The 26,133-nt window shown below is 41.0% G+C and overlaps 1 protein-coding gene across 1 annotated transcript; it reads right to left on the bottom strand.

Moving 5' to 3' along the window:
• Positions 1–3,960: 3,960 nt before the first annotated feature.
• Positions 3,961–25,651, bottom strand: LOC134574962 (proline-rich acidic protein 1-like). Its single transcript, XM_063434066.1, has 5 exons — positions 25,566–25,651; positions 14,153–14,219; positions 12,707–12,759; positions 10,038–10,114; positions 3,961–4,251 (listed from the first exon to the last, which is right to left on the bottom strand). Exons 1-5 carry the CDS (start codon positions 25,571–25,573, stop codon positions 4,109–4,111), a joined length of 348 nt encoding a protein of 115 aa, XP_063290136.1. The 5' UTR covers positions 25,574–25,651; the 3' UTR covers positions 3,961–4,108.
• Positions 25,652–26,133: the final 482 nt, after the last annotated feature.

Here is a 26,133-nt window from a genome sequence, read left to right as displayed (position 1 = left end):
CTGACAACTGAGTGGGAGCATTAGGTCACCAGTGCCGAGGGAGCCCGGCGCTGGAATAAGGTAAGCTGCTGAAGGGGTTTTAACCCCTTCAGCGCCACGAGTAGGGGACCCTGAGGGTGGGGGCACCCTCAGGGCACTATAGTGTCAGGAAAACCGCTTTGTTTTCCTGACACTATAGTGATCATTTAATATGAAAGAGGTAAATTATGGTTGACGACACATATAGCTCAAATTCTAGGACAATTGCCTCTGCCCTTAAGGGGTTAAACCCTCATGCTATAAATACTTTGATTTTTATGTTTATTTAATAACATTTGATGATACAAGTGTTCATTGCCAGTACATCACTTTTAGAACTTGATAAACTCACCTATGTTAGTGATTCCTCTTCTTGTATCTTGACTGAAGCAGTGAGTCTCAAGTGAATCTCCAGGTTGGCAGTGTAGGAAATAGTTTCATTTGGATCACTCACAATCATAGGTGTGCTGTTTCTGACAAAGAACACTCCAATACTTGGCCTCATTGCCCTACGCTCCCCCCCCCCCCCCTCCCATTAGGTCCCAATCGTACTTTTTGTGACAGTTGGGTTACCTCATGATCTGGTTATAGATGAAAATTCCAGAATATTTTCTGCCTAGGTATTTACAATGTTGTTACTAGAATAAAAATATGGGCTTTTGCTTGATGTTTATATTTGGTAAGAAGAGTTTAATTGGAAATTAAGAAAACACAAATTATTAGAACAAAATTACATATCCATTGTGACTAAGTATGTACTATCCTTGGAGGCATTATATTAAAATAAATAAAGTTAATGCCAGGGTGCACACCTTAGTAAAATGGACTGCATGTACCTATGTTCACAGGTCTAGTGTTGTGTGATATTTCTGCCCTTAATTGAATCTATTGTTATAATCTCTCTACAATCACATTCAGTTCTTTCCATTATATTTTTAATCAAAGCAGCTAACTGATATTGTTGAGAATGTCTTATTCTGTTAATCTTAGTTTGTTAGAAATCTACCAAGTTACACTAAATATGCCAGGAAACTATTTGGCCAAAATAACAAGGTAATATTCTCTAAGTGAATGTACATAAAGAACAATGGCCCAAACTGTAAACCTGACATATATTTGCAACCTCTCACTAAAATTCTCAATTTCTCTCTCTCCTCTGGTATATTTCCATTGCCTTTCAGACATGCAACTGTAACCCCAATTCTAAAGAAGCCCAATCTTGACCCTAACTCCCGATCCAACTATCGTCCTATCTCGCTACTGGCTTTTGCATCCAAGATCCTTGAAAGAATTGTGTATGCGAGATTGACAGACTTCCTCGAGTCCACCTCTCTGCTAGACCCGCTTCAGTCTGGTTTCCGCGCTATGCACTCTGTGGAAACGGCACTGACCAAAGTATCCAATGATCTACTCGCGGCAAAATCTTGTGGTCACTACTCTATCCTAATTCTCCTTGACCTGTCTGCGGCTTTTGACACTGTTGATCATCAACAGCGTCTTCTCATCCTCCACAATATCGGTCTACAAGATATTGCTCTCTCCTGGTGCTCCTCCTACCTCTCCCAGCGCTCTTTCAGTGTTTCTTTTTCTGGCTCTGCTTCTTCTCCCCAACTCCTCTCTGTTGGTGTCCCCCAAGGTTCAGTCCTTGGTCCCCTACCGTTCTCCATCTATACTGCCTCCCTTGTTAAACTCCTTTGGCTTCCAATATCATTTCTATGCAGATGACACGCAAATCTACCTGTCCTCTCCTGATCTCTCCCCGTCCCTCTTGACTAGTGTCTCTGACTGCCTCGCTGCTGTTTATAACTGGATGGCTGCCCACTTCCTTAAACTAAACTTGACCAAAACTGAAATTCTGGTCTTTCCTCCCTCAAGTGTTGTTACTCCTGTGTCTGTCTCCCTCCAAGTCAACGGTGCTACCATCAGCTCCACCACGCAGGCTCGCTGCCTAGGTGTTCTCTTTGACTCCGACCTCTCCTTCAAGCCTCATGTTCAATCTATCGCCAAATCCTGTCATTTCCATCTCAAAAACATTGCGCGCATCCGCCCCTACTTAACGCCAGATGCGACTAAGGTGTTGGTCTATTTTATTGTCTTTTCTTGCCTTGACTACTGTAATCCGCTTCTCAGTGGTCTTACGTGCTCCCAACTTGCGCCGTTACAGTCCATAATGAATGCGGCAGCGAGGCTCATCTTCCTGTCTGCACCTCCCATGCCTCACCCTTCTGTCAGTCCCTACATTGGCTTCCTGTAAAATATAATTCTGGTTCTTGCTTTCAAATCTCTACATAATGCTGCTCCCACCTATCTATCCTCCCTTATACACAAGTATGTCCCGTCTAGGCCCTTACGATCTGCTGAAGACTATCTTATGTCCGTACTCCCACCTCTGATGCTCGCCTTCAAGATTTCTCGAGGGCTGCACCGTTCCTGTGAAACTTGCTTCCCTCCTCCGTTAGATGCTCATCCAGTCTCCACTCCTTCAAAAAATCGTTAAAAACCCACTTCTTCATAAATGAGTATCAATTAAACTGTTAATAGCTCCCAACTGATTCCTCTTCTGCAACTGTCACTAGTCTAATACTATCCTTACCTTTTTGTGTAATTTTACCCCACTCCCTCTAGCATGTAAGCTCATTGAGCAGGGCCCTCAACCCCTCTGTTCCTGTGTGTCCAACTTGTCTGGTTACAACCACATGTCTGTTCGTCCACCCATTGTAAAGCGCTGCGGAATTTGACGGCGCTCTATAAATATCATAATAATAATAATATGAAAGTTAACGAGACTGATCCTATCGCTCTTTATTCTATGCAAAATTTATTTTTCATGGATGCTTGAAATATGAGTTTCACGTGCATGGAATCTCCTTGCGGTTTTCAGAATGTCCTGAAGTAAGTCTGCTGTAATCCACAACTGAGAGTCAAAGTATTATGGGGGCAAAAACATCTGGCGCTGGAACGTAGACTTTGGGGTTAAATAGTTTGAGCCATTTCCAGGGACCTCCTTGCACCATAACAACTTCAATTTGCTGAAGTTGCTATGGTGCCTGGAGACATCAATAAATGCTCTAGACAGAAGTTCACAGGCACCACAATGTAGTGCGCAAAAAGAAAATAGTTTATTTAGGTCAGAAATACACAAAGCTTCGGCCATGATTAAAGGGACACTGTAGGCACCCAGGCCACTTCAGCTCATTTAGGTGGTCTGGGTGCTGTGACTCTTTTGAACTTAGTGCTACAATGTAAAACATTGCAGTTCCACAGAAGCTCCAAGTCTGCCCTAACAGTCTAACAGACAGCCACTAGAGGGCTTCCTGAATCCAAACTGATTTTTTATCCGTTATCTGATGCTGGACATCCTCATGCTCTGCATGAGGACCTCCAGCGTCAGATATTCCCCATAGGAAAGCATTGAATATTGCTTTCCTATGAGGAGGTCTAATGCGCGCGCGTCCATTGTTGCGCATGCGCTTTTGGTCACCCCCGCCGGCGGGGGAGGAGCATGTGTGGAGCCTGACCCAGCACCGAGGGACATCGGCACTGGATTCAGGTAAGTGGCTGAAGTGGTTTTAACCCCTTCAGCCCCGCGGGAGGGGGGCACAGAGGGAGGGTGGCACTCCAAGAGCCTATAGTGCCAGCAAAACGGGTTTGTTTTCCTGGCACTATAGGATCCCTTTAAGGCCTCAGCCAAAACGTTGTATATTTTCTTTGTCCCTTTGATCTAAATAAACTCTTTTCTTTTTGCGCACTACATTGTGATGCCTGTGGATTTCTGTCTATAGTTTACATTAGTGGTGTGCGGACCCCCACCACAGTGCTCCAACGTACTCCCTTTGTGTAAAACACTCCACTTACAGTTATCACTAAATGCTCATTTGTGGATGACAAACTTTCAAAACATGGTGTATTATTCTGTGTAAGTACCACATTGTGATCAATTAATTTGTGGTCAATATCATTTTAATGAAAATAATCATTGGGAATCTATCCTGTATTCCTTCAACTATACATTGTGTTTCATTGAATAAGCACTTTATTGAGTAAGCAAGTTTAAAACATTCAATATACAAAATGCATATTGCTCTTCTGCTCATGCCACTTTGTGGTACAAGTGATCTCGATCTTCCTCTGGCTCATTGCTTATTTGACGGGGCCCCATTTTTAGGAGAGGGCGTTCGAAATTGTCTGGAACTTCATGACGTGGGTGGTAGAGGTGGTCTCTGTCCTCCTCAGCTATGGATCAAAAAGACACAGATTTATCAAACCAAAATTAAAGGGACACTGGGGCATCAACTCATCTTTAATGCATCAAGTGATGTATGCGGCCTCATTATGTACCGTATGTCACGAACGCACCCTTCTCCAAGAGTGTGCGTGACTTAGTTGTGGTGGGGAAAGGGTTAAAGTTCACTATTTGTCTGCACTAGACCGGAAATAATGATAACATCCCACTTAACACCACCTCACTTAAGCATAATTATATAAATATTACTATTTTAACGCTGCCACCACCAAGACAATTTATAAATGGGGTGCCTTGGTCCCCCAGGTAAATCAATAATAAAAAAACACCAAATATAACTTAGCACAATATCTAAGCAATTGCAAAACACTAATTAGTCTTTTCAGGTAACGGGGTTCTTATTGCCGTGACACCGTATATTTTACATACCAAAATCTTTGTAGTATTTGGTGAAAAAAAAGTTATGCAGAATTCTGCACCATACCTTGCCTTTCTTAGACACAACACTTCTCCCCCTTCCCCAAAAAAAGAGTTTCTTATTAGTGTATATACATACACAGCTCAGCCACTAACAGCACTGTATGAGCTGAACAACAAAGCTTCTTACATCAGATGAGGACATTCAGAATGCCCATACTAAGGATACCACTACATGTATGCCTGCTGTTTCCCTGACCGTCCGCAGTATGGCTGTGAATTAAATGAAGCGCAGGGCCGGCCTTAGGGGTGTGCGAGCTGTGCGGCCGCACAGGGCGCCATGGAGCAGGGGGTGCCCTGCGGCCGCACAGCTCACACATGGCCGTCCGGGATAAAAAAAAAAGATTTGCGGCGGGGGCGGGGCTTACCGTGCACGGGGCAGAGCTAAAATGCCGTCTAACTGCTGTCTACTTTCCTGGAGCTGCACTGCCTGTCTGCTTTCACAAGGAACAGAGGTAACTATGTGACTGTCTCTGTGTGTGTGTGACTGTCTGTATGTGTGTGTGACTGTGTGTGCGTGTGTGTGACTGTCTGTGTGTGTGACTGTCTGCCTGTGTGTGTGACTATCTGTGTGTGTGACTGTGTGTGACTGTCTGTGTGTGTGACTGTCTGCCTGTGTGTGACTGTCTGTGTGTGTGACTGTCTGTGTGTGTGTGTAACTGTCTGTGTGTGTGACTGTCTGCCTGTATGTGTGTGACTGTCTGTGTGTGTGTGTGTGACTGTCTGCCTGTGTGTGTGTGACTGTCTGCCTGTGTGTGTGTGACTGTCTGTGTGTGTGTGACTGTCTGTGTGTGTGTGTGACTGTCTGCCTGTGTGTGTGACTGCCTGTGTGTGTGTGTGACTGTCTGTCTGTGTGTGACTGTCTGTGTGTGTGACTGTCTGTGTGTGTGACTGTGTGTGTGTGACTGTGTGTGTGTGTGACTGTCTGTGGGTGTGTGACTGTCTGTGTGTGACTCTGTGTGGCTGTCTGCCAGTGTGTGTGTCACTGTCTGTGTGTTTGACTGTGTGTGTGTGTGTGTGGCTGTCTGCCTGTGTGTGTGTAACTGTGTGTGTGGCTGTCTGCCTCTGTGTGTTTGGTTGTCCGCCTCTGTGTGTTTGTGTGTGACTGTCTGTGTGTGTGTGTGGGGGGGAGGGGGCTGTCTGCCTGTGTGTGTGTGGGGGGGGGCTGTCTGCCTGTGTGTGTGTGTGTGTGACTGCCTATGTGTGATTGACTGGGCAGACTAGATAGGCCGAATGGTTCTTACCTGCCGTCACATTCTATGTCTGTGTGTGTTTGTGTGTGGCTGTCTGTGTGTGACTGCCTGCGTGTGTTTGTGTGTGTGCGTGTGTATGGCTGTCTGTGTGTGTGTGTGACAGGGTGTGTGGGAAGGGGGAAGGAGAAAACATCTCAGGGGGGACTGGAAGGGGGGTCGCGTGACGATTTTTCGCACAGGGCGCCCAAAGGCCTAAGGCCGGCCCTGATAAAGCGGCTTCATTTTTTTTTACAAATAGGCAGAGAAAAGTAGCCACATGGACCAAGTATTATATTCAGGCCCGGTGGGCCGCGATGGCCACGGGCCGAGGCTGGGGAGATCCAGCTGGTCTATGCAGGGCCGGCGCTATCCGAGCTGTGTTCACCCAGCTGTTTTCACCCAGCACCCTAACACTCACCCAGCACCCTAGCACTCACACATCACCTTTACCCAGCACCCTAACACTCATCCAGCACCCTCACTCACACAGCACCCTAACACTCACACAGCACCCTGACACTCACACATCACCCTCACTCACCCAGCACCCTCACACAGCACCCTAACACTCACACAGCAACCTAACACTCACCCAGCACCCTCACTCACACAGCACCCTAGCTCACACAGCACCCTAACACTCACACAGCACCCTAATACTCACACAGCACCCTAGCTCACACAGCACCCTAGCTCACACAGCACCCTAACTCACACAGCACCCTAACTCACACAGCACCCTAACCCTCACAAAGCACCCTAACTCTCACACAGCACCCTAACACACACAGCGCCCTAACACACACAGCACCCTAGCTCACACAGCACCCTAACACTCACACAGCACCCTAACACTTACACAGCACCCTAGCTCACATCACCCTAACACTTACACAGCACCCTAGCTCACCCTAGCTTACACAGCACCCTAGCTCACCCTAACACTCACACAGCACCCTAGCTCACACAGCACCCTACGACTCACACAGCACCATAACTCACACAGCACCCTAACACACACAAAACCCTCACACAGCACCCTAACACACACACACATCACCCTCGCACAGCACCCTAACACAGCACCCTCACACACACAAACTGCACCCTCACACACACACATACTGCACCCCCCACACAAACAGCACCTTCCCACACACACTATACTCCTCACAAATGCACACTACACCCCTCACACACACAAAAGCCCTCAAACACGCTGCACCACTCACACACACACTCACTAGATCTATTATACGCACTCCTGAGTCCTTCACACACACTAGATCCCCTACACACAGACGCTGCACCACCTACACACACACACTACATTTCTGACATACACACTCTGGATCCCCTATGCACACACTAGATTCCATTTAAGCAAACACATAGTGTCTCCATAAATGGGATACCGTGAGTATCCCAATTATGGAAACCTATGAGGCAAGTTTCAAGCAAACACAACGCAAGCATGTTATTAAACTTGCTTGCGCTGTGCAGAACAAATACAGGGCCCTTTTCTCATGCCCTGGAGGAGCATTGAACCAACATGCTCACTTTGAGATGGGGCGTGCTTGTCATTGGGGTATGACAAAACACACCCTGTCTGGCCCCGCCCCTTTTTCAGTGGGCCGCTGTGAATAAAAAATGCCCGGGCCAAATCTTTTCCCCAGTCCGGCCCTGATTATATCACAAGAATGGTTAACTACATGGAACACAGCGTGGGAGGGAGTCCCAGGGTTAAAATATAAACTTTATATACTTCTGCAAAGCTGCACTTCTGCAGCCAGTACATACAATGCTAGGCTCTATGCTCAGCCCAATCAACAGTGAGCAGGACAAAAGCAGGGGGGGATTAGTGTACCCCTCTTCTGCTGATAGTCTGAGGCTGTCTCCACATTTATAAAACTATGTCAAAAAGAGACTAATTTGAAGAAAGGGAAAGATGAAGAGAATAATTAGGGCTGGAGAAATAGAAATGGCATGAGCCCAGTTAATAAAATACAAAATATTATACAGAACCAGAGAAATCCAGCCTAATAACGTTTTAAAATATGACCTTTATTATCTATTCAAGAAAAGACATCCGTTAAGTATGAACTTAAAATGTAAACATAGAATGTGTCATAATATAGCCTCAGGAACAGGATATCGAATAATTCAAACTCTGCCTATGACATTGGTAATCCCACAGTAGATCACTAAATAGTGTCCATACCTGTTACTAACCTTGAGAGAATTATCAGAATATGTATATATATACTCTAATTTATAAAGGTTGTTGGTATATACCAAATATCAAAATATTGAATATCAAAATTTATCTTTAACCTATAAAAGTTGAAACAGTATTTCAAAAAGAGCCTCTCCCAGCCTACCTAATTGAAGCCTCCGATAATCACCGAAAATGAGAGGCAGAGTGGACAGACACTATCTTTTCAACTTTCTGGTTTAACCCCTTAAGGGGATACTATAGACATTAAAACAGCTTAATGAAGCAGTTTGGGTATTAAGGAGTTCAATCACTTTTGTTTCTGTTTATGCAGCCTTAGCCAAACCTCCCCTGGCTGTGACTGACACAGCATGCATAAAAAATGTTTAGTTTTTAATCAAATGTTTACTTGCAATAAAGGAAGTTCAAACATTACACCTCTCTTTACAGGAAATGTTTAGGAAGGCTGTGTAAATCACATGCAGGAAGATGGGAGTAGGACTGCATACACAACTGATTTTACTCCTAAATGGTACAGAATTACGCAGTGAGACTGCAGATCTAAACACCAAAACTGCTTTATTAAAGTAAAGTTGTTTTGGTGTCTATAGTGCCCCTTTAAAGTAAAACAGCACCTGGGATCTCTTGGTACCATAACAACGTCACTTTATTAAATGTTTGAGTTGGGTTGATGCCTGGATTGTTTTTTTAAGTTCACATTTAATCTAAAAAAGATTAATATAGCAAATTATGTAAACTAATACATTGATTTGGTAAAAAAAAACATATGACATATTTAAATGCTTGTAGCGACCGTTTACCTACAACAATTGTAACAAGTGAAATTAACACAATGCGTTACCTGTAACATTTAAAATGAAAATGTGATAATATAACGTGTGTGTGTGTGTGTATATATATAAATATAAAAATACATTATAAAAATGTGGTAATGTAAAAGATGTTTACAAATATAAAAGGAACACTTCAAGCACCATTACCAATACAACACTATGTGGTTAGTGGTTATGGTGTCAGAAGTACCATTTTGCCCTCCCAGGGTAAATAATCAAACCTTTTGCAAGCAGTGTGATGACTTACCTGGGGTCAGCTAGGCTTGGTCACATCTTCCAGGAGTGCAAGAATCTTGGTGCCCTAAACTAGTCTTGTGGTGCAGGACTCTTAGATCATTAGCTGACAGCACTTAGATGACACTCTCAGCCTGTTAGCCGGCCCAGCCATGCTGGAGCTCAGGGAAGCTAACGAAAGATCTGTGTAAACCCTTCAGTTAATTATCAAATCATTTGCAAATGGTTTGACTGCTTACGCTTGAGGGCAAAAGGCACTCTTGGCACTATAACTACAACTGCATACTGTAGTAAAATAACTACTTTAATATTCTCTATTTTTCTTTGAGCCATACAGTCTTAGGGGCTTCAATCAGTGGGACAGTCAAACATTTCTACACCATTATGTTCAGAGTTAATCATATCAAAGAACCTTCAGAAATGATCGACTTGGCTCCCCCCAGACTGCTTCCATACTATTTAAGCTATGTGGCAATATATATTATTACCATGATAAATGTCTAGTTTAAGCTTTCAGACGGGAACTGGCACATTCCTCTTTCTTTACTTATTCACATGTTTACTGTTGTGCAATATGCACAGATGTTAACGCACAATTGCATTCTCTAATTAAACCGGTAGGGAAGCCCGAGGTTTGATCAGACTGGCTTGACGATGTGTTAGGGAACAGTACCTGCAGCCTAAATCTGCACATAGTGGACTCCTATATGGATATTTTCAGATTTCATATTGTGTATAACGTGCATCAGTGTGCAGATCCTCACCTTTGAATGCCAGAACTGGGCTAAATATAAGGGGCTCTTCTTCTTGGGGAGGTTCAATTACCAACAAGCCCAGCTCACTGAAAAAAACCCACAATGTTTAAGTATAAGTCTGCTACAGCCAATACATTAAAAATATTCAAGCAAGATAGTATTTTTATTTTTGATTTAGTTTCCATTTTTAATAGAAATTATAAAACTGTGTTTATGCATTTATGTATTCTCAAAAATAAAATGTACGACATCTATGTATCGTTAGGCTGCTTTCTCTTTTTAAATTTCTGTTTGCAGTAGCTCTAAAAGCTTCCACAAGATTCCCAGAATGCCATGCGGAATATGCAAATTAGTCAACAGTTTTGTCACTTTTCAGATTTTCTGCCCACAACTGATAAACTAAGGACATTTAGGTGACTGTGCCACCAGCACTGGTGTCTTTCACTTACAGGATTGTTGTGATGTTGGATGCAAATTTCAGAATGCTTGCAGAATGCCTAATTTACATACTTGCATATATTTGTATATTATTAGTTTTGCAGGCGCAATACTTTTCATTTTTGTGTTTATGTTTTCCTGACTCACCTACTATGTTACTGAGCGATATTTTATTGTGTTCTGATACTGGATACCTCTTTCCCTGTGCTGTCTTTTTTCAAATATTGTTTTGACTATTTCACTGCAAGCTTAATGTAAAGATGTTACAGGATAGGTATTGCATTGACTATAATATTTTGGGCACTCTTTGCCCTTGTAAATAACCTGTATATGGTGTGGGGTACACTGCTGATGTAACATGTCATGTCAGAACTTCTATTAAATGCAGGTGTAAGAATTAAACTATTAAATGGCAAAAGAAAAAACTGAAATGGGTTAACTAGAACAGTGCACCCAAAATCAGAATCTAAACCCTAAATGGATCTGCTCCGCCAATTAATTGCAAAGAGTTGCCAATAATGGAGCATAAAAAGAACTAATTACAGTATAAATAAATCTTTATTAGTCCCTCTTAAGGGAAATAAAATAAATAAAGTGAAAAAATGTGTATGTACAGTGACCAAATTATAAAAATAGGATCATCAGTTAATCTATCCAAACAATAGCACTCACACGGTATGAATAACCCTTGACTACTATTGGAGATAAAATATTAACAAGAGCTTATTGTGAATAGCTTCCAAATGACACCTTGTCCGCAGTCAGCTAGACATACCAAGAAGTGTGGGCCGAGCTCACAATGTATGCATGTCTCCTAATTAATGTTGAAACAGCTAGGAAGAACTGTTACAAACAGCTTATGAGCGGACACAGTATCCTTAAGTCGACTATACAAAGTGTGGGCTAGAAAAAGAATAAGAATGTATCCCCTGAAAATAGAGACTGTTCGCGTGAACCTTAATTGAGCGATGTGCTTACAATTGCACATATATCGCTACTGACTAGAGTTATCCATAATAGGTACAGTCAAAAATAATATCAGGGGTAGTAGGGGATGTTATTAACAGCCAAGGCATTAGATTGCAGAAGGTATATAGGAATATATGGGGAGCAGTATAAGCCGAACTAGTAGTGTAATCTCAATGCTAGTCGGTGGATAACACTGTCCCCCCAATTAGAATACTCCAAAATGGTCCCCAAATGCAATAAGGGTATTGGAGTACTGAGGGGAAGGTAGAGAGTGGACGACAGTATAGACCGCATTAATAATATAATCGGAATATTAGCCTATGAACCTCTTGCCACCGAAGTTCACTCAATCTAAACCCTAATGCCACAGTTAATAAAATAATATACGAAGGGAACGTGGGGTGATTAAATGGTCCGGCCGGACAGAGCTCTGGAATCTCAAGTGCTCGCTTGGCTTGTACAAAAACCCCTCAAAAAAAGGCGAGTATCTAGAATGCTCTTTACTCAATCCCCATAATGCGCTCGTATGGATAAATCCTAAGAGAACTAAAGACTTGTTGACCTCCAGCTAACGTCTGTTCTAAGTGTTCTCATAAACGTGTCATTTTGGTTACGTTGCATATGTCTAGAATCTCCACAAGTCAAAAGGATAAAATCGACATGGAGACCTTGCTCACTTAGCCTAGAGGATAACAGCTATGTTTTACTGATGAGAGCTAATGAAGACAGAACTGATAGTCTGGGGTTGCTGTATCACTTGAGCAGTGGAAATGCGCTGACATTTTGGATCTGGACAGCCCTTGTGGGTAGCATCAATATCATATGCAATAGGCTAAGATTCTCTCCATAATTACAGCTAATATCTGTTCTCAGTGTTCTCAAAAACGCTTCTTTATGGCTAATTACCTATGGTTTTAGTTTGACTATATTGGCCCAAAACTTAAAATTCACATTGAATTCCCAGAAAATACACACTTTAGCGCATAACCCTAATTAAATGATTGACAGCTATTGATGATGCTTAGTAAAAGGGACCTTAAAGGACAAAGGTCACCTCAAAGCTATACCTATATTTCCTTTCAAAACTTTAAGAAAGGATTATTATATTAAAAAACTAGTATTGAGGTGACAGTTTTTCTTTAAGTAAAACAAAAAAAGCAGGAAAAAATACTAATATTTGTTGTTCATGGAAGTCAACCTGTTAGAAAAAAAACTTAGATATATAGAAGTCAGATAATTTACTTAAAATGTCGCCAAAAATGTTTGCTTACATATCACGTTTCATGGCGCTCTGTTTTTCTTGCTCTTCTTCCTCTGTCAGGGGCTGTAGAGGCAGAAAGGTAAAGTGTTTATTATACACAATAAGAATTGAGCATAGCAATCAAGTTCATTCACAATTCCGCACAGTACAAAAAGTTGTAGTCACACTCAATTAGTATCAATCACCAATGTCATAGAGATTCCATGAAAGGTGATGGTTTATTGGGAAAAAAAAACATATTAAAAAAAACCTATAGAAGACCACATACCTGTGGCTAGACATGATACAGCACAAAAATTAATAGGGACAACAACAAAAAACAATTCAAAGGAAAACTGGACGCGTTGCCTCAGCAGCCCAGAGGAAGCGTCATTACAGACATGCAACACGTCCTTTGAAAAAAATGGAGAGGATTTGGGGGGGGGGGAATGAGACACTTGGGGTAGCTGGGGAGGAGGAAATGAGAGACATGGAGGGGCTGGACAGAGAATGAGACACATGGAGTGACTGGGGAAGGGCATTACACACATGGAGGGTCTGGGAAGGGATTTAGACACATGGAGGGTCTGGGAAGGGATTTAGACACATGGAGAGGCTGGGGGAGGAAATGAAACGCATGGAGGGGCTGGGAGCAAGGGAATGCATCCACCACACACACACACTTCATCCTGTACAGATACACTATGCATTACTGATGCATCCTTGTGGGCAGATTCAGGATGGGCTCTTGGGGCGGACTCGGTGGCAATCTTTGGGGGCCCAGACCATGAGCTGTGGGGGCCTCAACATTTCTGATGGCAGCCCTGCTCATGAACCATATGGACATAAGGAAACTTTATCTGTGGCATTGGTCTTTGGCAGTTCTTAAGGGTTATTATTATTAGAATTTATATAGCGGCAACATATTCCATAGCGCTTTAAAATCATAATATGGGGATATTTGACAATAAGTAATTTACATACAGAATATAACAGAGACAATAGATGAAAAAGGCCCTGCTCAAATGAGCTTACAATCTATGAGTTAATGAGGATCATCCATGATAGGACTTAGAAAATACACCTTCATACAAGTATGGAGATGTGTATATGAAAAAGGTTAAGACCTACCTTTCTGTTGTCAATATATTTGTAAAAAATATTCAAAATCTGCTTCTCCACCGATGTACAGTTAACTAAATGTTATGATGCACTTAGTATGTACTTTATTTTTAAAAATAAGCCATTGAACAGTATCTTATAATTTTGTATCGTGTAATTCTCACATACGTTCCTAAAGAATCGTTATTAGTCAATATTAATAATACTATTACATTTATTTCACTATGATTCTCTAATAATGTTTAGGATACAATACCAAAAAAAAGTTGTTTGAGAGTTTACCACAATAATTATTGTGCTTCTCGTAATTTTGGTGCATCATATTACAAGTATATTCTTACAGACATATTCTTACCTTGGCCTTACTAGGGACCAGAGCAAGTATGAGCAGGAAAGCAACACAGGAGAGGGTCACTGGAAACCTACAATATATGATTCACAGCAAATTAAAAACACAGGAAACTAGCTTTTCTTCAACATCTACACCCATCTAATTATTAATATCACAAAACATATTTTGCGACATACTTGTTCCAACTATTATTTAACATCCTAAAAGACTAAAAGACATCCTAAAAGACTCTATCACACACCCTTTTACTTTAGATGTTATTATCTCCTGCTTTGTTTATTGAACTTTAACCACATGCAGGAGGTTGTAACAGGCTATAGCAGACAATTAACAGAGCAGGAAATTAGAAATTCTTTATTAAACACACTGTGTAATAAGGGAAGCTAAAATATTTGGACTTTTTTCAAGAAGTGTGTAGGGAGACTGTAAGACTCTCATCCAGGGTAAGTGTAGCTAGGGCTGTATAAACAAAGCAATTTAATGTTTGAGTTGCAGAGAATTGAGCAGTACAGGGACATGGTCTATACACCATAACATCTTATTAAGATAAAGTTGTTTTGGTATTTACATAGAATGTGACGGCAGATAACAACCATTCGGCCCATCTAGTCTGCCCAATATTTCAAAATACTTTTAATTAGTCCCTGGCCTTATCTTAAGTCTAGAATAGCCTTATGCCTATCCCACGCATGCTTAAACTCCCTCACTGTGTTAACCTCTACCATTTCAACTGGAAGGCTATTCCATGCATCCACTACCCTCTCGGTAAAGTAATACTTGCTGATATTATTTTTAAATAGTGATGTCCCGAACGGTTCGCTGGCGAATAGTTCCTGGCGAACATAGCTTGTTCGCATTCACCACGGACGGTGAACATATGCGATGTTCGGTCCGCCCCCTATTCGTCATCATTGAGTAAACTTTGACCCTGTACCTCACAGTCAGCAGACACATTCCAGCACAATCAGCAGCAGACCCTCCCTCCCAGACCCTCCCACCTCCTGGACAGCATCCATTTTAGATTCATTCGGAAGCTGCATTCTTTTTTTTTTTTTTCTTTTTTTTTCTTTTAGACAGAAGTGTGTTATATTTGAGCATGCTAGGCTGAACGTGCGTATATCATGGCTAGTTGCACTGAGGGTATGAGTATATAGCAGTACATTGTTGTGAAAGATGGCTGTCATGTTTAGGGTGTAGCTTGCACGTTATCAACTGTGTATTTATATCAGCAACTCCACCACTAGTTATAAATCAAGTGTGAGTCGCCCCATGAGATGAGACTAGTGAATAACATAATACATGAACGGTTAAGGTAAAAGCATGTAAGGAACTACGACAATAAACTCTTTAGGAGGTGAAATAATGACATGTTTAAACGCTTTCTACTTTACGATTAGTTAATGTGCAGAGAGCAGTTCATGTGATCAAAGGCATGGTGTGGAGGATCGGCTATAGTGGGACATGCTTGGCAGGCTGCTGTTTACTGCTTGTGCTCATCCGATCCCTTCTGGGTGCCAGGTGCAGACCTGGAACAACAAAGGCAAGTCTCTGGCTGAGTGCCGGGTTCGCGGCTTGAGGTGGTGGAAGCTTGTTTTGAAGGGTGGTCGGATCTGTCCCGGTGGTGCTTCACGTCCGGTGCGGGATTGTGGTGGCTTAAGGTGGAGGCGAGTGCTTGACGTGGGGCAGGCTCTGCATTTCTGTTTGTGCCTCCGGTCCCGTCTTCAACGCCTTTTGCGTTGGTGGATTTTAATGGGGACTGCTTCGCTTAGCTGTGGTGGAGCTTGTTGGGGCTGTGGTGGAGCTTGTTGGGGCTTCCTGCTAGTTATTTGCTTCCAAAATTGATTGAAGAGTCTGTCCAGCTTAGACTCAATATCCTGCCATGCTTTGCTGGTACCAGGAGGACACGCGGCTGCCGCCATATTGGGAGAGTCGCAGATGAGTATGTCAGCCTGGGCGGCTGTGCTCTGTGCATCCATTAGCTCCAGACAGCCTCTCAGGGGTGGACCGGGATAACCCACACCGGTCCGAGGGGGGGGGGGGGTAACGGAGCTCCTGCTGGGAAGTAGCTGCTCCTGGGCATCCCAGGATCGGGAGATTAGCCGCCTCTGCCGCCCGGTGAGCACCAGGCCACACTTGCCACGCGGAGGTAAGTAAGACTCTGTCGAGTTGCTGACCGCTATTAACCATGTTGGATCGGTCAGGTAGGAGCAACATTGCTGGGTCATCCCAAAAAGCCCTTTTTAGGACAGCACCCCAAAAAGCCCTTTTTAGGGCTAGAACATCAGTCTGCTTTTTTTTTGTGTGTGTAATCTAATTGCAGTTGTCTGCCTGCCAGCGTGTGTCAGGCTCACAGCGTATACTGTGCCCACTTGCCCAGTGCCACCACTCATATCTGGTGTCACAATAGCTTGCATTTAAAAAAAACAAAAAAAAAAACTTTTTTGACTGTAATATAATAGCAGTCAGTTTCCTTCACACGTGTGCGTTTCAGGGCCTGCCAGGGCACAGTGTCACACCAGTGCAACTCATATCTGGTGTAACAGTAGTGTACATTTTAAAAAAAAAATACAGGGGGCTTGTTGTCACCTTTCGGGGGCCCTTGGTGTTGTACGTGGCTGGGTGGAGGAAGAGACCTTCAATGACATCAGTGAGGACAAGGAACGGGACATGGCTAGCTTGGTATCCAACCTTGTGCAAATGGGGAGTTTGCGGTTGTGCAAATGGACTGTTTGCGGTTGTTTACGGTGCGTTAAACGGGGAGTTTGGTCTGTCACTGTGAAGCGGGCATAACCCTTACACTACCTGATCGATACAACATCATACCTGATGTTTTAAAGCACGTTATTCCAAACAATTTAGGAATGTTAGGTGATTTATGCCCTTTATGGATTAAAACCAGACTCTGCATCAACTATTTAATTTTCCATGGGAGTTTTGCCATGGATCCCCCTCCGGTATGCCACAGTCCAGGTGTTAGTCCCCTTGAAACAACTTTTCCATCACTATTGTGGCCAGAAAGAGTCCCTGTGGGTTTTAAAATTCGCCTGCCTATTGAAGTCTATGGCGGTGCTCCCGGTTCGCGAACATTTGCAGAAGTTCGCGTTCGCCGTTAGCGAATGGAAAATTTTATGTTCGCGACATCTCTATTTTTAAACTTTTGCCCCTCTAATCTATGTCCTCTTGTTGTGGTAGTTTTTCTTCTTTTAAATACAGTCTCCTCCTTTACTGTGTTGATTCCCTTTTATGTATTTAAATGTTTATATCATATTTAGAGTGTCCTTTTAAGAAGAAAAATAATACATAATTCTTTATCTGTAAATGAATAACTGCATGAAACTTTAGCAACATGAACAACAAATAACTCTAGTTATATGAAATTAGATACAATAAAGAACTACATGCTGCATATTTAGATACACTGTACGGACAGCTTGTTACCTGTTGCTCAAAACTATACCGTATTCATTGCAAATATGGATCACCAGGACGTGGATTTGTAAATGGCTTGGATTTTGTAAATGTTGTTATGATAAAAATGTTACTTATTTTATAACAGCTAAAGGTAAACCATTTCTGCTATCATATACTGGTTGCTGTTTTATTGCCTTTCAGCAAAAGATTCCATTATCTATTAGTATTCCTTAGAAAAATGAGAAAGCAAGAATTATATGAGGAATCAATGATAGCATTCATTTTTGATAATGGTAACTTAGTTATCTATATAAGTCATAGACTCATAGCAACTAATACCGTTACCTTCTTAACCTCTTAAGGACCAAGGCTATTTTGAGATGCGATGCAGTGGCTAACGCTTAAGTGCACTCATACATTTGAAGGTGGGGCCTGGAGTTGTGGGAGGGGCTTTTGGACCTTTAATAGGGACTCCCCCCTTCCCTAACTTACCGTAGTTGGTCCGACGGTCTGTTGCTTTACAGACTGCCATTCCAGCCAAGAAAAGCTAGTATCCTGTTATCCTGTACCAAACCGTGGTGAAATTTGGCTCCCTCGCCCTTAATGCTGTCCCTACGTTCTCGGCCAGAGGTAGATAGACAGCGTCGCCCCCCGGTACCCGTATACTTTCATGACTGCTACCTATACGACTCCTTACACATACCGGTAGGGAGGGGGCTCGATCACACTTACGTGGTAGCAAGGTCGGGGCTGTCGTCAGGCACGTTCAGCACTTTTTTTTTTCTCAGTTATAACATTTTAATAATTTCTACACACCAAGTGCAGGTAAAATAAAATGCCACGCATGGCCCACTACTGTAAGCACCCTATATTTGTATGATGCTACTATTCTTCATTAAAATGATACCCCACATAATCCTCCTATTCCTGCCCCTAATTCCACCTCAGAGTGATTCCCTCTGATAACTTTAGTTCTGACATCAGCAGAGAGATTTCCTAGCTCATACAGTACAATACTCACTCTTTTCAGACCCTGGGGGTCTCCCTGATACTGGGGACACACTGAGCAGGATTGTATGTGTTTTTATATCTTATTTTTGTAATCCTTGCTACTTTTAATCTCTTCATTCTCAATAACATACTGTAGATACATTGAAGTAGGCAGTAATATACATACATTCTAGGCACCATGACTACTTCAAATCACTGAGAGAATAAATAGTTGCAGCGCACTCAGATTACAAAAAATATAACACAAAGAAGGCTACTAAAATGCCTATCTAAGAATAAATATGGGGATTTGGTTCCACCATATGGCCATATGTTGTTAAGCCCACCACTACTTTCAAAGTACCCCAATATTGGTGGGTCCTACGCTAAAATGTGGGGGGGGGGGACATTTTAGCGTAGGACCCACCAATATTGGGGTACTTTGAAAGTAGTGGTGGGCTTAACAACATATGGCCATATGGTGGAACCAAATCCCCATATTTATTCTTAGATAGGCATTTTAGTAGCCTTCTTTGTGTTATATTTTTTGTAGTCCGAGTGCGCCGCAACTAGTTATTCTCTCATTTATGAAGTTTGGTCACTGCGGCAGCACCTTTCATGCAAAATGCAGGTCTCGGGTGTGCCCCCAATCCTTTCTCTGTACTTCAAATAATGCAGTTGTTCTGGTGTGTATAGTCTGTCCCTGCATGCATTTTCATGTAAACACTGTCTTTTCAGTCACTCAGACGGCCACTAGAGGTGGTTCCTGGGTTGTGCAGCACTGACATTCAGCATCTCCACACTCTGCATGGAGACGCTAAACTTTCACCATATAGATACGTTGGTTCAATGCATCTCTAGAGATGCTGATTGGCCAGGGCGGTGTTTTGCTCTGCTCTGATCAGTGTAGTTGAATAGGATTTGAACACAAGTCTGCTGTTTATTAACAGCTAAATCACCCTTTTCAAAAAGGCTTTCTTTTATCTTGTATGATGACAAATTGTAATAAATAATATACTGCTATTTAATAATGAAGGAAGAACACTTCTTTAAATATTTATTCCTGCTTGCTTTAAATATAAAGTGAGAACGTTATATCTTTCTGTCTCTCTATCTATTCAATTTATCATAACGCAAGGAAACTAATCCTGTGAATTAACTCTAAAGAAGTCATACTAACTCTCTCCACTAAAGGTCAATCAGTTTATTATATCTTCCAGAATCATATACAGCTTTATGATACATACTTCAAAGGTTAGCATTTTTTTATTATTATTTTTTTTTTTTATTATTATTCTTTATTTTTTTTTAAGGCAGGTAGAGAAGATATACAGCAGACATATCAGTGTTTACAGTTTTCAAGTGAAATATTAATTGTACATCCCACTTCACTTAGTGTTGCATTACACTGGGTCGCATACGGTAAGTACAATCGATTTTCAATGTTAGTATTTGTATTGCACGCAGGCAATATTGTGGTTTTTATCTTCCATCTTAGCTGGTCCCCTCATCCTCCACAGCTTTTTTTTTCAATTTTTGTAGAGTGAGGTAACAGATAGGTGTTAGGGATAGAAATAGGAATGAAATTGATAGTAGGAGAGATAACTGTTAGATATGCTGCTAGGTAGTGGGGTGGCACCCTATTTCCCCTCGTCCTTAGATGGTAGAACCCTAAGGCCCTCCACTGTGTTTTGGCTAGAAGTCTCTGGGTTACGAATTGCCGCTTCCTCCTCCAGGGTAATTACATGCTTTTTAAAAAGAACACTGTAGGTATTTTTACAACTTTATCTTATGAACTTGTAATAGTGCCTGCAGTCCAGCCACCCTGTCTTACCCCTACAAATCCCTTTATTTCACTAAATAGAGGGCTTGGAAGCGCAGCTTCAAGCCACACATTAAAGCCCTTTGGGTATGAGAGCAGGGAATATGTATATTATGTATATATAACATTACAATGTTACTTTAATTTAGGGTTAGGGCTAGGAGTATAGCTAGGACTAGGGTTATTTTAATCTTAGAGCAGCACTGAGATATATATGTCAGTCTGCCTGAGATTGCTGGGGGTTACATTTAAGAGGAGCGGCTGCTTTATTTTTTTGGTTGCTTTACTTAATGTAACACTCTAAGCACCAAAACCACTACATTTTGGTGCATAGACCTACCCTTGCACTCTGATAAATGGCAATGCTTACATTTGACATTCAGAAGGCTTCTAGTGTCTGTCAATCATGACAGCCGCTAGAGGCAATTCCTCATGGTGGCCTGCAATAATTAAAAGTCTTCACATTCAGTGTTGCAATATCTCTCATGGTGAAGCATTGGATTCGTGGATCTCTAAAAGAAGCATCTGACTAAATTAGTGTAGTGAGGGCTGCGCAAGAGCCGTACAGCCCTTTTCTTTGAGAAGAGATCCCCCTGAGGAAGCAACCAGCACCTCTTTACCACACTACCGCCCATGTTGAGGTTGAGCGCTCACTATAATTTTGTATGCAAACAGTCCATCTACTGCAAGATATATTGTTAAAATTATAAAGATTAATCCTAGTGATACCTCAAATTTAAGAAAAAGTTTATTCTGGACAGACAGTTAAATATAAGAAGTCCCCCATATAGCAATGAAGAGGTTTTTTTTTAAAGAAATAGGATTTACTGCCTTGTAAAACAATAAGCGTTAACTATCACATTTTTTCCTGTGATGCCCCATTTTGTTTTAAATGTTTATTAAATATGTTACAACTAATATTATAATCCAGCTCAGTCCTGGCACAACCTAGGCAGCTTTGGGGAAAAAGAAACAGAAACATTGGTTCATTTTTACATTTTATAACTACCGTATAATTATTTTTGGGACAATCTTACAACCTTTCAGATTACATAAATTTTGTTCATATTTTAATAACATTTATTCACAATTTGGTAAAATAATTTCTTAAAATTAAATTTCTATGCAAATCTGCATTGCACTGCAAACTGTAAATCAAAGTTAACGCAGATAATGTAACAATTTCTTGTGATACAAATTTCTCCCACGTATTACTTTTACACTGCTACCAAAGCAATACCCTTTACTTGCTATTGCTTTCTCTCTAAATAAATTAATTTCGGGATGGCAGAATTTAGTTCATATCACTGTTCAACTAGGCTCAAATTTCAGTACCGTAAAAAAATTCTGAAAGGCAATTTGGACAGCTAAAAAAAGAGGGAAAATGAATGTGCTGATATGAAAAATGGCTACAATATTGCCTGGTCTAATTGCTGTGCAATATCAGCCATTTCTGGAATTCCAATTCCAATATTCAGAGTTTCCAAAATTGGATTATTATAACCCTACTTGTGTAAGGATTAGGGGTAGGGTTAGGGTTAGAGGAAGGTTGGGGTAAGGGTTAGGGGTAGGGTTAGAGCTAAGGTTACGGTTAGATTCCTGTAATTATTCCCTTCATTTTCCCTCCCTCTCCTGTATTGCCACTTTTCAGAAATCCGAAGCACTTCTGCACTTCCGAAATTCGGCACTTCGGCCATTCAGTTCGGCACTTCCGAAATTCGGAACTTTGGACATTCTGAAGCGTCCGAGTTTAAATTCGGACCGAAACTAATTGCACATATCTACTAGACGACATATTGATTATGTCACAGAGTGTGCAAACTCTTCAACTACATTCTCAATGGACACTGAATCTGTTAACAAGCCTTGGCTTTGTAATAAATTACGAGAAATCGATTTAACTCCCTCTCAGGAGATAGAATTTTTGGATTTCTAGTGAATTCCAATTTAGTCACTTTCAGTCTTCGATCACGGAAATTGAAAACGATTCGGAAAGAGATCAGGTCAGTTCTGAACAAGGAAGCAATTTCCATCAAATCTCTAGCACGGATTGTAGGTCTTCTATCAGCCTCGATTCAAGCGATTTTTCCACCCCCTCCCCCTTTCATTATCGGGCTCTTCAAAAAATAAAAAGGGAACATCTACGCAATGGTCTCCTTTATTCAGAGGAGATCTCTTTGACTCCAGAGACAAGAACAGAACTATTCTGGTGGTTAGATAACGTTTAAATTTGGAACAGGAAAGCCATTTTTACTTCAATCCCAGATCTGATTATAGAATCGGATGCGAGTCAAGTAGGCTGGGGAGACCGTTGTGGAGGCAATTCCACGGGAAGCATCTGGTCTCTAGAAGAGACAAGTATGCATATAAACTGCATGGAACCCATGGAGGGGTTTTTCGTTCTATGCAGCCTTGCGAAACAAAAATCCCATTATTGTATTCTTCACAACATATCAGCAGTCCAATACATAAACCGCTTAGCAACCGGCAGACATTGCCAAAGATTTTTGGTACTTTTGCTTCGATCGAAGCATAGTTTTATGAGCAGAATATTTTCCCGCCTTTCCAACACAGTAGCAGATTGAAATTCCAGTTTCCTAGTGGATTACAGCGACTGTATGTTGGATCCCAACATCTTCCAACGACTACTTTCCCTGTGGGGTCCATTTCAATACAACCTCTTTGCATCACGTCTCCATTGCCAATTAGAAAAACATTTCAGTTATCGTCCAGATCCAGAGGCAGCAGATCAAGATGCATTCCTCAAATGCTGGAAAGATGGAGGCAATTATGCATTTCCCCCATTTGCGATGATATCTCAGGTATTTCTGAAAGCATGGTCTCAGAAATCAACCCTAGTGGTAATAACACCTCTCTGACCATCACAACCATGTTTCCCTCGGTTTCTCAGCATGCTGATAGATTACCCACGATACAGATGCATCGGGATTCTCTTTGCGATCCGGAGGGAAATCTTGATCCTCTAGTACTATCAGGCCAACGACAATTAATAGCATCTTTCATTTTGGGTCAGACAAATCTCGTACTGTATTTTCAAACTCAACTAGAGACATTCTCTCAGAAACATGGGCACCAGGTACCCGTGCACATTAAAGATCAGACTGGAAAATTTAGCTTAATTGGTGCATGGAATGGACTGTGGATCCCGTACATTCTGATTTAGCAAACATTCTAAATTGTTTGTCAGCCTCGTTTTACTCAGGCAAGGTTTATCGCACCATTAATGTCTATCATTCAGCTATCTCAGCAAATCACGACCCTATTGAATGTTTCCATGTGGGTAAACATCCCTTAGCCTGCAGACTTATAAAGGGTATCAGATCTAAGCATCCTCCATGCCCTAAATATCATTCTACTTGGGATGTTACTCTGGTACTCCCGTTAATAGAATCGTTGGGTGACAATGACTCATTATCCTTAAAATTGCATTAGTTTAAGCTTACTACATTACTATGCCTCATTTAATTTAAAAGACGTTTCTGACGTTAATCTCTATGGCAGGTGTTGATATTTCAGTGTTTGGAGCTTACTCTTTAAGAGGAGATATGACTAATAAAGTGTTTCAAGCAGGAGGCTCTTTATCAGATCTGCTAAAAACTGCAGATTGGTTTTCAGAATCTACATTTAAACAGTTTTATTTTAGACCTGGCACCTGTTTCAAAAATAATTTTGTAATATCTTAACTATGAATTTGATATATATTGCTATGATTATTCAGCTTTTAACATACATCATGTGAGCCTCCTGTCTTGCTATAAAATTCAAGATTTTCCTAGTCTTGACGTCAGAAAATATAGATTTTATTAAAGACAGGAGGCAAGTATTATCCCTCCTATTAACCCACCTTGTTCTTTATGTTTTAGCTTAATCCCGTTTGGAGTTTCATCGTTCTTATCCTTGGAGTTTACAATACTAGATACTTTTTCTAGATTCGCAGCTCGAAAGAGGAAGAATATTGGGGATTATTTACTATATAGACTATGCCGGACGCTGATTGGCTACCGAGTGTTCCATTTCAGTAACTCTGTTTTTTGTCTTCTATTCACTAAATTTTATTGAAAAAATGCTTTGCTGCTGGATTTAAGTAAAGAAAGTTAATGCATAATACTCGACTCCTGTCTTTAATAAAATCGATATTTTCTGACGTCAAGACTAGGAAAATCTTGAGTTGTAATCTTTTTCCTTTTGCTGTCTTGTATTAAAGGGACATGCAGCTGTATGTATCCACGTCTACTATAGGACCTACATGCTGCTAAAATACATTTCCCAGAATGCTGTTTGTTCACTGGCTCACATATTCAAACAAGTTTAAGGTAAAAAATTGCGAAATTGGAAAAATGTTCTAAATCAACTAGGATTTCCATTTAGTTACTTTGGCCTTAAATTTGAAATTCACTTTGAATTCACCTTGAATTCTCACTTTAGTAAGTAAACCTAGCGGTGTCCTGCAGATTATGTAATTCGACCGACCTTGTGACTTCTAGTTTACCAGTACCTGATTTCTGCTGTACGTGTCAACAAATACAAACAGGGTCATTCACTAACGTGTGAATTTAAATTGAATGTCAAACTAAAGTCAAAATAAAATAAATTGAAAATGTACTTGTCAGCTATGTTTCCAATGCAACTACTTTCATTTAAGTGAATAATCTGTTGGTGGGTTCACTTACATTAGCTGCTGAAGACTTGGAACATAAGGCATTTAAGGGATAACAACATACGGCTGCCAAATAAGTTGTTCCTATGGCCAATATTCTCCATTGAGAGAGTTATTGTGCAGCTGATGACCAGCTGATTATTTTCACCAGGTACCCGTATCTAATTATGAAAAAAGGTTTGGATCTAAATGGGTCTGGCGTGGCCCACCCAAATGCTGCTATTAATTTCACAAGAGAGTAGATGGAAGTTTTCATCACAGGTCACTAAATATTTTTAACAGCACAAATTTGCCAATAATACCCGTTATAAAAAAATAATTTTATAACTATTCAATACATTGAAAGGCAGAATACAAGACCACAAGGGGACTTATCCAATGCAAAAACAGGTGCTATTTTATCACTTTGCACCCAATATAACGCCTCTTGTACGTTGACTAGTCTCTCTATATAATGTATTTATGTATATTAAGGCTAGAAAAAAAAGCATATATACTCATAAATTAATATCTACCTCATCATGGTTGTACGGATGTGGAAATGTCTCCTTTATGCACAGCCCTATCTCCCACGGCACATATTTATAGCCTTAACAAGTTGTAAATTAGAATCAAAGTTCAAATTCTAGCTCATTCAGGGAACTTTGCACAGGCAGCGTGATAAGTTATATTTAACCTAATGAATGCCAGAGCATCCATCACTGTAAATCCCTGTCATATAGGTTATCATATAAGTCATATATGTTAGTTTAAATGACATATTAGGGTTATTTACTAAAGTGAGCATTTAGAGTGAATTTCAAATTTAAAGTCAAAGTAGCTGATCTGAAAGCAAAGCTGACTTAGAGGATTTTATCATTTCAGCTACTTTGGGCTTAACTTTAAAAATGACTTTGAATTCTCTCTTTTAAGAATAACACTGACAGTCTTTGAATGATGTAAACATGCTGTATAATAGAATATTGCTAGACGATTAGAATGATTTGATCCACTGGAATGACTTGTCTCCCTGAGAAAAAGGTTTCAATCACCTTAAGCATTTTGCGTTTGTGAGGTTTGTATATAGCATTTATGTTTAAAGGG

Source organism: Pelobates fuscus, chromosome 10 (genome assembly GCF_036172605.1).
Source record: "Pelobates fuscus isolate aPelFus1 chromosome 10, aPelFus1.pri, whole genome shotgun sequence".
NCBI lineage: Eukaryota > Metazoa > Chordata > Amphibia > Anura > Pelobatidae > Pelobates > Pelobates fuscus.
This window is presented reverse-complemented; position numbering and strand designations above follow the sequence as displayed.